We start from the raw sequence: 15743 nt of genomic DNA, 5'->3' as shown, positions 1-15743 counted from the left end.
CCAGAGGCCTCACGATACGATATTATCATGCTACTTAAGTCACGATACGATAGTATTGCGATAAAAAATATATTGCGATATGCTGATTATTGCGATATTAACACTTTGGTCGCCAGGCTTATATTCATAATAAACCATCCCACGCCAGCTCTATTTGTCTATGGAGAAGTTCCCCTTCTTTGCAGGGCTATAACTTTTTAAATTGTATTGCTAAATTGACATTACTATGGCCCATTCAACGTCAAGTATCTATTGTTCAGGGTGTAGCAACGTTATACTTTTTCATTCACATATTCATACTAAAATACGGTCTAAAGTATAAGTATGTTTTTATCGTTTTCTGCAGCATTCTCCAGAACGTGATTTATAGCCCTAAATGCATTATATTGATGATCAAATACAGTTTGATAGCGATCTGCGCAAGATACAAATTTTCAAATGGACGTGCTTCTAGAAGTTACTACTTATCATCTGATGTTGACCGGATGGGGGGGGGGTCGTTTATAATTCCGTGGCCAACGTTAGATGATTCATCTAGTGTGGGTGATATGATCATTAGAGCAGTTACATCGAACACGTTAAAAAATAACGCTGAAACTTACCGTAGCTTCCTCGTAGCGTTGGGCGATGAGCGTGGAGCAGAAATATTCCTATTATGGGATGTAGAAATATGCGATCCATCTCCAGGTTGTATAATAGTATATACGTCCAAATCATATTGTTTATCGAGTTATTGGTAACGGATTGCTATCCATTGTGTCTAGCTCGAGTCCTGGGACTATTAGCGAGTGATCGGACCGAATTGGAATGAGCACCAGCTTCCGTTTCCTGTTTCCGGTTTGGGCGATCCGCCGATCGGCCACCAGATGGCGCTCTTGAACCGTTGGAGAGTTGAGAGGGGATCAACAGTAGATCTCAAGTCTCCGGGGGAGAAATATGATTGCGATCACAGATTTTTTAAATATTGATCTCAAAGACGTGGTACGGCGTCTTTGGCAGAATGAGCATGGCGGGGAATGACGTGGTAAGGCGTTTTTGGCGACCAAAGTGTTAATATTGCGATATATTGCGATTTATTACCTTTTTTCAACTGCAAAATAAAACTGTCAACATGTTTTATCTAATAAAATAAAGTTTTCAGTCTGTTCATCTCATTCATTCAATTCAATAATTTGTATTGCAGCAAATGGTATTTTCTCAAGCAGACAGATGTCAACACTGTAATATGTGTTGCATGTACCTGACAAACTGAACTGTTTGTATTACAGTCATATTCCAATTTTATAGAGAGTTTATACTGTGGATAGATCTCTACATGCAGGTGTCCGACTACTATTCTAGCGTGAGAGTTTATACTGTGGATAGATCTCTACATGCAGGTGTCCGACTACTATTCTAGCATGAGAGTTTATACTGTGGATAGATCTCTACATGCAGGTGTGAGACTACTATTCTATGTGAGAGTTTATCCTGTGGATAGATCTCTGTTCCGTTGATTAACATGGAAGCAGTGGTCGCTGCTCACGTCCATGGCGGATGGGCGGAGGTGGTGTCGTTTGGAGGTGATGATGACATCATAATGATTCCTAGGCGTTTAATATTTAAACTAGGACGTGAAAGTGCTGTCCTGCATGTACATGTAGAAGTAAAGGTTTGGGTAGAGTATTTTAGAAAAGGGTTGTTTGTATTTTTCCGCATAATTTTGATGGTTTACCATCAGCGTTGCAAAACTTGATGAGAAGTTGCGTCAGGGGTGTTTCATCAGAGGGGTGATGATGGACTTATACCATGACCCTAAAAGGTATGGGTCCGTCATCACCCCTGATGCACTTCTCATCAAGTTTTGCAACGCTGATGGTAAACCAATAAAAATGACCAAAAAAATTTAAAGGGGAACTATTTTACTATTTCTTTCACTATTTGGGCACTTTTACACAATTCCTGTGAGTTTATGGAACACCTCTGTAATTATATATTTTTTTTAATTCATTGTTTTGTATTTCTAATCAAGTCCTCAAAAACAGCATTTTTCTACCTCAAGATCTCGAGCTGTTTTGAGCCTGGGCTCCTAAACCACTGCGACGCGGCGCCGGCGCCTGAACATTAACATGCAGCGGTGTCTTTCTGACATCACAAATCATCACATTTTCAGATGACTCAGTTCAGTGAGGGTGAATATTGTGAGAGGAGAATTGGAAGAATGCGCCAATATGAGAATTAGAGACATAGATCATATTAATATAAGTCCACATAGCTAGGAAACAATGCTAAACACTGAAAAAGGCCATTTATAAGATAGTTCCCCTTTAATGCAAACGACTCAAGTTTACACAGAAAAGTTCACACAGCACCCTGCCACAGCTCATCCCCAGAAACTCCTATTAAAGAGTACAATCTGACCGTTTTCACAAACTGTTCAAATGTGGTGTGTGTGTGTCCGTCCTGCAGGTGGAGCTAGAGGACAGTCGTCTGAGGTTTACAGAGGAGCGAAGGGCGAGACTGAAGGCGGAGTCGCGGCTCATGGAGGTACTGGTACTACTGAGCTCTCAAGGTTCAAGTTTCACCTTTTGTTTTATTTGTCACATACTGTATGAGCCTATGTATACTGTATGAGCCTCCTGAGATTGTGCTTCATACAGTAAAACAAATAAAAGAATAAAGACCAAACACTATACAAAATATACAAAACTAAAATGCAAAAATTAAGGTAGAAGAGGTATTGCAAATGTAATAAGAATAAATAGATCAAATATGGTGTAATGTTTCAAACGTGTTTAAAGTGGATGTTGTGTGCAATGAGTGTAGAATGGATGAGTTAGTGTTACAGTGAGTCCACATTGAGTAGCCTGATGGCCTGGGGATAGAAGCTCCTTCTGAGTCTCTCTGTACCGGCTATGAAAATACACAATATGTCTCTTTAAAATCGGAGTCCTAAATAAATACATAATACAATGATAAAACAAATGAAATAATTATGTATTTTAGATGTAGTAGAGATGTCCCGCTCGCCAATGTCAACAATGAACCCAATGAAAGAGTTTTACCTACAAACCTAGAGATAGAGATTAGCTGAAGCTCAGTGAGTCTGCTTCTGTGAAGGTTAAACAGCAGATGTTCTTTTGACAGAAATGTTTATAGTTTTAATGTTGATCATGACGTCTTCAATCTTTATAAACATCAGAATATTTTCAGAAAAGGTTATTACATTCATGGGTAGACATGAATATTTCATTATTACATTCCTACAGTAGGTATTTCCACTCCCAAACGTGAACAGTATTTGCTCACAAATTTAAGTAGTGCGTCCTCTCCTTTGATCATTTATAGAGCCCGAAATCACAACGAATTTCCCCCATGGGCTTTGCAAGTCAAGAAGAAACATCACAATAGATCCACAATTTTACCTGGCTCTGTTCTGCAGCATCACATACAGTATGGACTAGAGCCTGTTAGCTCTGTTCTGTAGCATCACATACAGTATGGAGGACTAGAGCCTGTTAGCTCTGTTCTGTAGCATCACATACAGTATGGAGGACTAGAGCCTGTTAGGTCTGTTCTGTAGCATCACATACAGTATGGAGGACTAGAGCCTGTTAGCTCTGTTCTGCAGCATCACATACAGTATGGAGGACTAGAGCCTGTTAGCTCTGTTCTGTAGCATCACATACAGTATGGAGGTCTAGAGCCTGTTAGCTCTGTTCTGTAGCATCACATACAGTATGGAGGACTAGAGCCTGTTAGCTCTGTTCTGTAGCATCACATACAGTATGGACTAGAGCCTGTTAGCTCTGTTCTGTAGCATCACATACAGTATGGAGGTCTAGAGCCTGTTAGCTCTGTTCTGTAGCATCACATACAGTATGGAGGACTAGAGCCTGTTAGCTCTGTTCTGTAGCATCACATACAGTATGGAGGACTAGAGCCTGTTAGCTCTGTTCTGTAGCATCACATACAGTATGGACTAGAGCCTGTTAGCTCTGTTCTGTAGCATCACATACAGTATGGACTAGAGCCTGTTAGCTCTGTTCTGTAGCATCACATACAGTATGGAGGACTAGAGCCGGTTAGCTCTGTTCTGTAGCATCACATATAGTATGGAGGACTAGAGCCTGTTAGCTCTGTTCTGTAGCATCACATACAGTATGGAGGTCTAGAGCCTGTTAGCTCTGTTCTGTAGCATCACATACAGTATGGAGGACTAGAGCCTGTTAGCTCTGTTCTGTAGCATCACATACAGTATGGAGGACTAGAGCCTGTTAGCTCTGTTCTGTAGCATCACATACAGTATGGAGGACTAGAGCCTGTTAACTCTGTTCTGTAGCATCACATACAGTATGGAGGACTAGAGCCTGTTAACTCTGTTCTGTAGCATCACATACAGTATGGACTAGAGCCTGTTAGCTCTGTTCTGCAGCATCACATACAGTATGGAGGTCTAGAGCCTGTTAGCTCTGTTCTGTAGCATCACATACAGTATGGAGGACTAGAGCCTGTTAGCTCTGTTCTGTAGCATCACATACAGTATGGAGGACTAGAGACTGTTAGCTCTGTTCTGTAGCATCACATACAGTATGGAGGTCTAGAGCCTGTTAGCTCTGTTCTGTAGCATCACATACAGTATGGAGGACTAGAGCCTGTTAGCTCTGTTCTGTAGCATCACATACAGTATGAAGGACTAGAGCCTGTTAGCTCTGTTCTGCAGCATCACATACAGTATGGAGGACTAGAGCCTGTTAGCTCTGTTCTGTAGCATCACATACAGTATGGACTAGAGCCTGTTAGCTCTGTTCTGTAGCATCACATACAGTATGGAGGACTAGAGCCTGTTAGCTCTGTTCTGTAGCATCACATACAGTATGGAGGACTAGAGCCTGTTAGCTCTGTTCTGTAGCATCACATACAGTATGGAGGACTAGAGCCTGTTAGCTCTGTTCTGTAGCATCACATACAGTATGGACTAGAGCCTGTTAGCTCTGTTCTGTAGCATCACATACAGTATGGAGGACTAGAGCCTGTTAGCTCTGTTCTGCAGCATCACATACAGTATGGAGGACTAGAGCCTGTTAGCTCTGTTCTGTAGCATCACATACAGTATGGAGGACTAGAGCCTGTTAGCTCTGTTCTGTAGCATCACATACAGTATGGAGGACTAGAGCCTGTTAGCTCTGTTCTGTAGCATCACATACAGTATGGAGGACTAGAGCCTGTTAGCTCTGTTCTGCAGCATCACATACAGTATGGAGGACTAGAGCCTGTTAGCTCTGTTCTGTAGCATCACATACAGTATGGAGGACTAGAGCCTGTTAGCTCTGTTCTGTAGCATCACATACAGTATGGACTAGAGCCTGTTAGCTCTGTTCTGTAGCATCACATACAGTATGGACTAGAGCCTGTTAGCTCTGTTCTGTAGCATCACATACAGTATGGAGGACTAGAGCCTGTTAGCTCTGTTCTGTAGCATCACATACAGTATGGACTAGAGCCTGTTAGCTCTGTTCTGTAGCATCACATACAGTATGGACTAGAGCCTGTTAGCTCTGTTCTGTAGCATCACATACAGTATGGACTAGAGCCTGTTAGCTCTGTTCTGTAGCATCACATACAGTATGGAGGACTAGAGCCTGTTAGCTCTGTTCTGTAGCATCACATACAGTATGGAGGTCTAGAGCCTGTTAGCTCTGTTCTGTAGCATCACATACAGTATGGAGGACTAGAGCCTGTTAGCTCTGTTCTGTAGCATCACATACAGTATGGAGGACTAGAGCCTGTTAGCTCTGTTCTGTAGCATCACATACAGTATGGACTAGAGCCTGTTAGCTCTGTTCTGTAGCATCACATACAGTATGGACTAGAGCCTGTTAGCTCTGTTCTGTAGCATCACATACAGTATGGAGGACTAGAGCCTGTTAGCTCTGTTCTGTAGCATCACATACAGTATGGAGGACTAGAGCCTGTTAGCTCTGTTCTGTAGCATCACATACAGTATGGAGGACTAGAGCCTGTTAGCTCTGTTCTGTAGTATCACATACAGTATGGAGGACTAGAGCCTGTTAGCTCTGTTCTGCAGCATCACATACAGTATGGAGGACTAGAGCCTGTTAGCTCTGTTCTGTAGCATCACATACAGTATGGAGGTCTAGAGCCTGTTAGCTCTGTTCTGTAGCATCACATACAGTATGGAGGACTAGAGCCTGTTAGCTCTGTTCTGTAGCATCACATACAGTATGGAGGACTAGAGCCTGTTAGCTCTGTTCTGTAGCATCACATACAGTATGGAGGACTAGAGCCTGTTAGCTCTGTTCTGTAGCATCACATACAGTATGGACTAGAGCCTGTTAGCTCTGTTCTGTAGCATCACATACAGTATGGAGGACTAGAGCCTGTTAGCTCTGTTCTGTAGCATCACATACAGTATGGACTAGAGCCTGTTAGCTCTGTTCTGTAGCATCACATACAGTATGGAGGACTAGAGCCTGTTAGCTCTGTTATGTAGCATCACATACAGTATGGAGGACTAGAGCCTGTTAGCTCTGTTCTGCAGCATCACATACAGTATGGAGGACTAGAGCCTGTTAGCTCTGTTCTGTAGCATCACATACAGTATGGACTAGAGCCTGTTAGCTCTGTTCTGTAGCATCACATACAGTATGGAGGTCTAGAGCCTGTTAGCTCTGTTCTGTAGCATCACATACAGTATGGACTAGAGCCTGTTAGCTCTGTTCTGTAGCATCACATACAGTATGGAGGACTAGAGCCTGTTAGCTCTGTTCTGTAGCATCACATACAGTATGGAGGACTAGAGCCTGTTAGCTCTGTTCTGTAGCATCACATACAGTATGGAGGACTAGAGCCTGTTAGCTCTGTTCTGTAGCATCACATACAGTATGGAGGACTAGAGCCTGTTAGCTCTGTTCTGTAGCATCACATACAGTATGGAGGACTAGAGCCTGTTAGCTCTGTTCTGCAGCATCACATACAGTATGGAGGACTAGAGCCTGTTAGCTCTGTTCTGTAGCATCACATACAGTATGGAGGACTAGAGCCTGTTAGCTCTGTTCTGTAGCATCACATACAGTATGGAGGACTAGAGCCTGTTAGCTCTGTTCTGTAGCATCACATACAGTATGGAGGACTAGAGCCTGTTAGCTCTGTTCTGCAGCATCACATACAGTATGGAGGACTAGAGCCTGTTAGCTCTGTTCTGTAGCATCACATACAGTATGGAGGACTAGAGCCTGTTAGCTCTGTTCTGTAGCATCACATACAGTATGGAGGACTAGAGCCTGTTAGCTCTGTTCTGTAGCATCACATACAGTATGGAGGACTAGAGCCTGTTAGCTCTGTTCTGCAGCATCACATACAGTATGGAGGACTAGAGTCTGTTAGCTCTGTTCTGTAGCATCACATACAGTATGGAGGACTAGAGCCTGTTAGCTCTGTTCTGCAGCATCACATACAGTATGGAGGACTAGATCCTGTTAGCTCTGTTCTGTAGCATCACATACAGTATGGAGGACTAGAGCCTGTTAGCTCTGTTCTGTAGCATCACATACAGTATGGAGGACTAGAGCCTGTTAGCTCTGTTCTGTAGCATCACATACAGTATGGAGGACTAGAGCCTGTTAGCTCTGTTCTGTAGCATCACATACAGTATGGAGGACTAGAGCCTGTTAGCTCTGTTCTGCAGCATCACATACAGTATGGAGGACTAGAGCCTGTTAGCTCTGTTCTGTAGCATCACATACAGTATGGAGGACTAGGGCCTGTTAGCTCTGTTCTGTAGCATCACATACAGTATGGAGGACTAGAGCCTGTTAGCTCTGTTCTGTAGCATCACATACAGTATGGACTAGAGCCTGTTAGCTCTGTTCTGTAGCATCACATACAGTATGGAGGACTAGAGCCTGTTAGCTCTGTTCTGTAGCATCACATACAGTATGGAGGACTAGAGCCTGTTAGCTCTGTTCTGTAGCATCACATACAGTATGGAGGACTAGAGCCTGTTAGCTCTGTTCTGTAGCATCACATACAGTATGGAGGACTAGAGCCTGTTAACTCTGTTCTGTAGCATCACATACAGTATGGAGGACTAGAGCCTGTTAGCTCTGTTCTGTAGCATCACATACAGTATGGAGGACTAGAGCCTGTTAGCTCTGTTCTGTAGCATCACATACAGTATGGAGGACTAGAGCCTGTTAGCTCTGTTCTGTAGCATCACATACAGTATGGAGGACTAGAGCCTGTTAGCTCTGTTCTGTAGCATCACATACAGTATGGAGGACTAGAGCCTGTTAGCTCTGTTCTGTAGCATCACATACAGTATGGAGGACTAGAGCCTGTTAGCTCTGTTCTGTAGCATCACATACAGTATGGAGGACTAGAGCCTGTTAGCTCTGTTCTGTAGCATCACATACAGTATGGAGGACTAGAGCCTGTTAGCTCTGTTCTGCAGCATCACATACAGTATGGAGGACTAGAGCCTGTTAGCTCTGTTCTGTAGCATCACATACAGTATGGAGGACTAGAGCCTGTTAGCTCTGTTCTGTAGCATCACATACAGTATGGAGGACTAGAGCCTGTTAGCTCTGTTCTGTAGCATCACATACAGTATGGAGGACTAGAGCCTGTTAGCTCTGTTCTGTAGCATCACATACAGTATGGAGGACTAGAGCCTGTTAGCTCTGTTCTGTAGCATCACATACAGTATGGAGGACTAGAGCCTGTTAGCTCTGTTCTGTAGCATCACATACAGTATGGAGGACTAGAGCCTGTTAGCTCTGTTCTGTAGCATCACATACAGTATGGAGGACTAGAGCCTGTTAGCTCTGTTCTGTAGCATCACATACAGTATGGAGGACTAGAGCCTGTTAGCTCTGTTCTGTAGCATCACATACAGTATGGACTAGAGCCTGTTAGCTCTGTTCTGTAGCATCACATACAGTATGGACTAGAGCCTGTTAGCTCTGTTCTGTAGCATCACATACAGTATGGACTAGAGCCTGTTAGCTCTGTTCTGTAGCATCACATACAGTATGGAGGACTAGAGCCTGTTAGCTCTGTTCTGTAGCATCACATACAGTATGGAGGTCTAGAGCCTGTTAGCTCTGTTCTGTAGCATCATATACAGTATGGAGGTCTAGAGCCTGTTAGCTCTGTTCTGTAGCATCACATACAGTATGGAGGACTAGAGCCTGTTAGCTCTGTTCTGTAGCATCACATACAGTATGGACTAGAGCCTGTTAGCTCTGTTCTGTAGCATCACATACAGTATGGAGGACTAGAGCCTGTTAGCTCTGTTCTGTAGCATCACATACAGTATGGAGGACTAGAGCCTGTTAGCTCTGTTCTGTAGCATCACATACAGTATGGAGGACTAGAGCCTGTTAGCTCTGTTCTGTAGCATCACATACAGTATGGAGGACTAGAGCCTGTTAGCTCTGTTCTGTAGCATCACATACAGTATGGACTAGAGCCTGTTAGCTCTGTTCTGTAGCATCACATACAGTATGGAGGACTAGAGCCTGTTAGCTCTGTTCTGTAGCATCACATACAGTATGGAGGTCTAGAGCCTGTTAGCTCTGTTCTGTAGCATCACATACAGTATGGAGGACTAGAGCCTGTTAGCTCTGTTCTGTAGCATCACATACAGTATGGAGGACTAGAGCCTGTTAGCTCTGTTCTGTAGCATCACATACAGTATGGAGGACTAGAGCCTGTTAGCTCTGTTCTGCAGCATCACATACAGTATGGAGGACTAGAGCCTGTTAGCTCTGTTCTGCAGCATCACATACAGTATGGAGGACTAGAGCCTGTTAGCTCTGTTCTGTAGCATCACATACAGTATGGAGGACTAGAGCCTGTTAGCTCTGTTCTGTAGCATCACATACAGTATGGACTAGAGCCTGTTAGCTCTGTTCTGCAGCATCACATACAGTATGGAGGACTAGAGCCTGTTAGCTCTGTTCTGTAGCATCACATACAGTATGGAGGACTAGAGCCTGTTAGCTCTGTTCTGTAGCATCACATACAGTATGGAGGACTAGAGCCTGTTAGCTCTGTTCTGTAGCATCACATACAGTATGGAGGACTAGAGCCTGTTAGCTCTGTTCTGTAGCATCACATACAGTATGGAGGACTAGAGCCTGTTAGCTCTGTTCTGTAGCATCACATACAGTATGGAGGACTAGAGCCTGTTAGCTCTGTTCTGTAGCATCACATACAGTATGGACTAGAGCCTGTTAGCTCTGTTCTGTAGCATCACATACAGTATGGAGGACTAGAGCCTGTTAGCTCTGTTCTGCAGCATCACATACAGTATGGAGGACTAGAGCCTGTTAGCTCTGTTCTGTAGCATCACATACAGTATGGAGGACTAGAGCCTGTTAGCTCTGTTCTGTAGCATCACATACAGTATGGAGGACTAGAGCCTGTTAGCTCTGTTCTGTAGCATCACATACAGTATGGAGGACTAGAGCCTGTTAGCTCTGTTCTGTAGCATCACATACAGTATGGACTAGAGCCTGTTAGCTCTGTTCTGTAGCATCACATACAGTATGGAGGACTAGAGCCTGTTAGCTCTGTTCTGTAGCATCACATACAGTATGGAGGACTAGAGCCTGTTAGCTCTGTTCTGTAGCATCACATACAGTATGGAGGACTAGAGCCTGTTAGCTCTGTTCTGTAGCATCACATACAGTATGGAGGACTAGAGCCTGTTAGCTCTGTTCTGTAGCATCACATACAGTATGGAGGACTAGAGCCTGTTAGCTCTGTTCTGTAGCATCACATACAGTATGGAGGTCTAGAGCCTGTTAGCTCTGTTCTGTAGCATCACATACAGTATGGAGGACTAGAGCCTGTTAGCTCTGTTCTGTAGCATCACATACAGTATGGAGGACTAGAGCCTGTTAGCTCTGTTCTGTAGCATCACATACAGTATGGAGGACTAGAGCCTGTTAGCTCTGTTCTGTAGCATCACATACAGTATGGAGGACTAGAGCCTGTTAGCTCTGTTCTGTAGCATCACATACAGTATGGACTAGAGCCTGTTAGCTCTGTTCTGTAGCATCACATACAGTATGGAGGACTAGAGCCTGTTAGCTCTGTTCTGTAGCATCACATACAGTATGGAGGACTAGAGCCTGTTAGCTCTGTTCTGTAGCATCACATACAGTATGGAGGACTAGAGCCTGTTAGCTCTGTTCTGTAGCATCACATACAGTATGGAGGACTAGAGCCTGTTAGCTCTGTTCTGTAGCATCACATACAGTATGGACTAGAGCCTGTTAGCTCTGTTCTGCAGCATCACATACAGTATGGAGGACTAGAGCCTGTTAGCTCTGTTCTGTAGCATCACATACAGTATGGAGGACTAGAGCCTGTTAGCTCTGTTCTGTAGCATCACATACAGTATGGAGGACTAGAGCCTGTTAGCTCTGTTCTGGAGCATCACATACAGTATGGAGGACTAGAGCCTGTTAGCTCTGTTCTGTAGCATCACATACAGTATGGAGGACTAGAGCCTGTTAGCTCTGTTCTGTAGCATCACATACAGTATGGAGGACTAGAGCCTGTTAGCTCTGTTCTGTAGCATCACATACAGTATGGAGGACTAGAGCCTGTTAGCTCTGTTCTGTAGCATCACATACAGTATGGAGGTCTAGAGCCTGTTAGCTCTGTTCTGTAGCATCACATACAGTATGGACTAGAGCCTGTTAGCTCTGTTCTGTAGCATCACATACAGTATGGAGGACTAGAGCCTGTTAGCTCTGTTCTGTAGCATCACATACAGTATGGAGGACTAGAGCCTGTTAGCTCTGTTCTGTAGCATCACATACAGTATGGAGGACTAGAGCCTGTTAGCTCTGTTCTGTAGCATCACATACAGTATGGAGGACTAGAGCCTGTTAGCTCTGTTCTGTAGCATCACATACAGTATGGAGGACTAGAGCCTGTTAGCTCTGTTCTGTAGCATCACATACAGTATGGACTAGAGCCTGTTAGCTCTGTTCTGTAGCATCACATACAGTATGGAGGACTAGAGCCTGTTAGCTCTGTTCTGTAGCATCACATACAGTATGGAGGACTAGAGCCTGTTAGCTCTGTTCTGTAGCATCACATACAGTATGGAGGACTAGAGCCTGTTAGCTCTGTTCTGTAGCATCACATACAGTATGGAGGACTAGAGCCTGTTAGCTCTGTTCTGTAGCATCACATACAGTATGGAGGACTAGAGCCTGTTAGCTCTGTTCTGCAGCATCACATACAGTATGGAGGACTAGAGCCTGTTAGCTCTGTTCTGTAGCATCACATACAGTATGGAGGACTAGAGCCTGTTAGCTCTGTTCTGTAGCATCACATACAGTATGGAGGACTAGAGCCTGTTAGCTCTGTTCTGTAGCATCACATACAGTATGAAGGACTAGAGCCTGTTAGCTCTGTTCTGTAGCATCACATACAGTATGGAGGACTAGAGCCTGTTAGCTCTGTTCTGTAGCATCACATACAGTATGGAGGACTAGAGCCTGTTAGCTCTGTTCTGTAGCATCACATACAGTATGGAGGACTAGAGCCTGTTAGCTCTGTTCTGTAGCATCACATACAGTATGGAGGACTAGAGCCTGTTAGCTCTGTTCTGTAGCATCACATACAGTATGGAGGACTAGAGCCTGTTAGCTCTGTTCTGTAGCATCACATACAGTATGGAGGTCTAGAGCCTGTTAGCTCTGTTCTGTAGCATCACATACAGTATGGAGGACTAGAGCCTGTTAGCTCTGTTCTGTAGCATCACATACAGTATGGAGGACTAGAGCCTGTTAGCTCTGTTCTGTAGCATCACATACAGTATGGTCTAGAGCCTGTTAGCTCTGTTCTGTAGCATCACATACAGTATGGAGGTCTAGAGCCTGTTAGCTCTGTTCTGTAGCATCACATACAGTATGGAGGACTAGAGCCTGTTAGCTCTGTTCTGTAGCATCACATACAGTATGGAGGACTAGAGCCTGTTAGCTCTGTTCTGTAGCATCACATACAGTATGGAGGACTAGAGCCTGTTAGCTCTGTTCTGTAGCATCACATACAGTATGGAGGACTAGAGCCTGTTAGCTCTGTTCTGTAGCATCACATACAGTATGGACTAGAGCCTGTTAGCTCTGTTCTGTAGCATCACATACAGTATGGAGGACTAGAGCCTGTTAGCTCTGTTCTGTAGCATCACATACAGTATGGAGGACTAGAGCCTGTTAGCTCTGTTCTGTAGCATCACATACAGTATGGACTAGAGCCTGTTAGCTCTGTTCTGTAGCATCACATACAGTATGGAGGACTAGAGCCTGTTAGCTCTGTTCTGTAGCATCACATACAGTATGGAGGACTAGATCCTGTTAGCTCTGTTCTGTAGCATCACATACAGTATGGAGGACTAGAGCCTGTTAGCTCTGTTCTGTAGCATCACATACAGTATGGAGGACTAGAGCCTGTTAGCTCTGTTCTGTAGCATCACATACAGTATGGAGGACTAGAGCCTGTTAGCTCTGTTCTGTAGCATCACATACAGTATGGAGGACTAGAGCCTGTTAGCTCTGTTCTGTAGCATCACATACAGTATGGACTAGAGCCTGTTAGCTCTGTTCTGTAGCATCACATACAGTATGGAGGACTAGAGCCTGTTAGCTCTGTTCTGTAGCATCACATACAGTATGGAGGACTAGAGCCTGTTAGCTCTGTTCTGTAGCATCACATACAGTATGGACTAGAGCCTGTTAGCTCTGTTCTGTAGCATCACATACAGTATGGACTAGAGCTGCACGACTAATAAAAAAAAAAATCAAGATCTCGATTCATAGACCTATGCACTCTCATTTCTAAATTATGATGATTTTTTTATTTAAAAAACTTTTTTAAATGATGACGATTCTGACTTGAGGTATTTTGTATGTTACACAAAACGTTTAAGTTTAAGTCGAGCACTTTCATATATGTTATTAATTTAAGTTTAAGTCAAGCATGTTATGTTGTCTGTTTTAAGAAAGAGTGCAATAAATGATTTTATTGAAAAAATAAGAATTGTGTGAGAGAATCGTGATCTCAATTCTTAGAGAGAAAAATTGTGATTCACATTTTAGCAAGAATCGTGCAGCCCTAGTATGGACTAGAACCTGGCTCTGTTCTGCTGCTGGAATCCTTTGCCTTTCCCCGTTCATTTGCCACAAATGTGAAGTGTTTCCTGTTTTCTTTAGTAAGCGAACAACGTGACCGCAAGACCAAAGAGTGACGACCCCTCTATAATTATATGGAGCGGCTATTAGCTTAAGTGGAGCAGAGGAGAGCGGAGGAGAAGGAGGCGCGGCTGCTCAGCACGCGCACATGTGTGTGTGTGGAACACGTCGACATTGTGGGAAATGTGCTTATCGTCTTCTCCAGAGTCAGACAAGAAGATGGATACGAGTTTCCTCTCTGTGCGTTCAGTAGAAAGTTATCCAGCTGCAAGCTAGCCTAGCTTAGCGCAAATGAATGGAAGCGGATATGGACCAGCTAGCCTAGCCGTTGGTCTAAATCACGTGTCCCAGAGTTCTAAGCTAGGCGGCACGCCCAGCTAAACTGGTGTCAGTGTATGGTAGTCATTGTGTAGTGTGATGTGTGCCTGGTGCCAGTGTATGGTAGTCATTGTGTTAGGGTGACCAAACGTCCTCTTTTGCCCGGACATGTCCTCTTTTCATGCCCTGTCCGGGGCGTCCGGGGGGGGTTTATAAATTCATCAAAATGTCCGGGGTTTCATTGTTTTTCAGTTTCAGTTTCACGGCCCTTTGCGAGCATCTGAAGGCTCGGGCTGCATTTTTCGCCGAACATATAAATTACCGTATTAAAGCGCTAACCGTTGCCGTTCGAATGCCATCTGAATCGCCAAAATCCGTGCCTCGGTTCTCGAGTTACATGCCGATATGTCAGGCGTGCGACTTTTTACATGGCGCGCCAGATTATCCAACAGGACTCCCGGAGAAGCATGCAGCTGCAGAGCCGCAGAGCCAGCGGCGCTCTCTGGGCCGCGCGCTGACGGCCGCGCTGTGAGGCAATAGTATCCAGCTGCAGGACGACAGCACCAACACTCTCAGGACCGCAACACTTTAAGGACTCACACTTTAAGGACCCTCGCTTCCATTGGCTGATTTGGGTCACGTGACCGTCCCACCCAATGGCTGAATTGGAGTATTGCACTGCGGGATTGATTGATTGATATAATTGAAAACTTTATTAACAGATTGCAGAATGGGTACAGTACAGCTCAATACACACAATTGTTAAGGGGATGCAGACCAGAGAAAGACCTCAAAGCAGTACTGTTACATTTGTGACATACAGTAAATATATACAAGGGGGAGGGAACTGTAAATGTATGATGAATTGAAAATGGGGGACCCTGATGTAAACAAGACTTGCGCGATTTTGCTATGTCCTCTTTTTTGGAAATCAAAATATGGTCACCCTACATTGTGTAGTGTGATGTGTGCCTGGTGCCAGTGTATGGTAGTAGTCAGTGTGTAGTGTGATGTGTGCCTGGTGCCAGTGTATGGTAGTCATTGTGTAGTGTGATGTGTGCCTGGTGCCAGTGTATGGTAGTCAGTGTGTAGTGTGATGTGTGCCTGGTGGCAGTGTATAATAGTCATTGTGTAGTGTGATGTGTGCCTGGTGCCAGTGTATGGCAACCATTGAGCCCCAGGGTTGGTGCTACCAGTGGTGGTGACGGA

At 44.3% G+C, this 15743-nt stretch overlaps 1 protein-coding gene across 1 annotated transcript in view; it reads left to right on the top strand.

Annotated features, from left to right (window-relative positions):
- cep78 (centrosomal protein 78) overlaps positions 1-15743 on the top strand; it is a 101731-nt gene that overhangs the window by 38794 nt on the left and 47194 nt on the right. The window contains exon 13 of the mRNA XM_084323155.1: positions 2449-2526. Coding sequence (XP_084179281.1) covers positions 2449-2526 — 78 coding nt within the window. The remainder of the gene's footprint in view (positions 1-2448; positions 2527-15743) is intronic.

This window comes from Notolepis coatsorum (assembly GCF_963971535.1).
Source record: "Notolepis coatsorum genome assembly, chromosome: 10".
Classification (NCBI taxonomy): Eukaryota; Metazoa; Chordata; class Actinopteri; order Aulopiformes; family Paralepididae; genus Notolepis; species Notolepis coatsorum.
The sequence above is the reverse complement of the archived record's forward strand: the minus strand, read 5'-3'. Positions and strand labels throughout refer to the sequence as shown.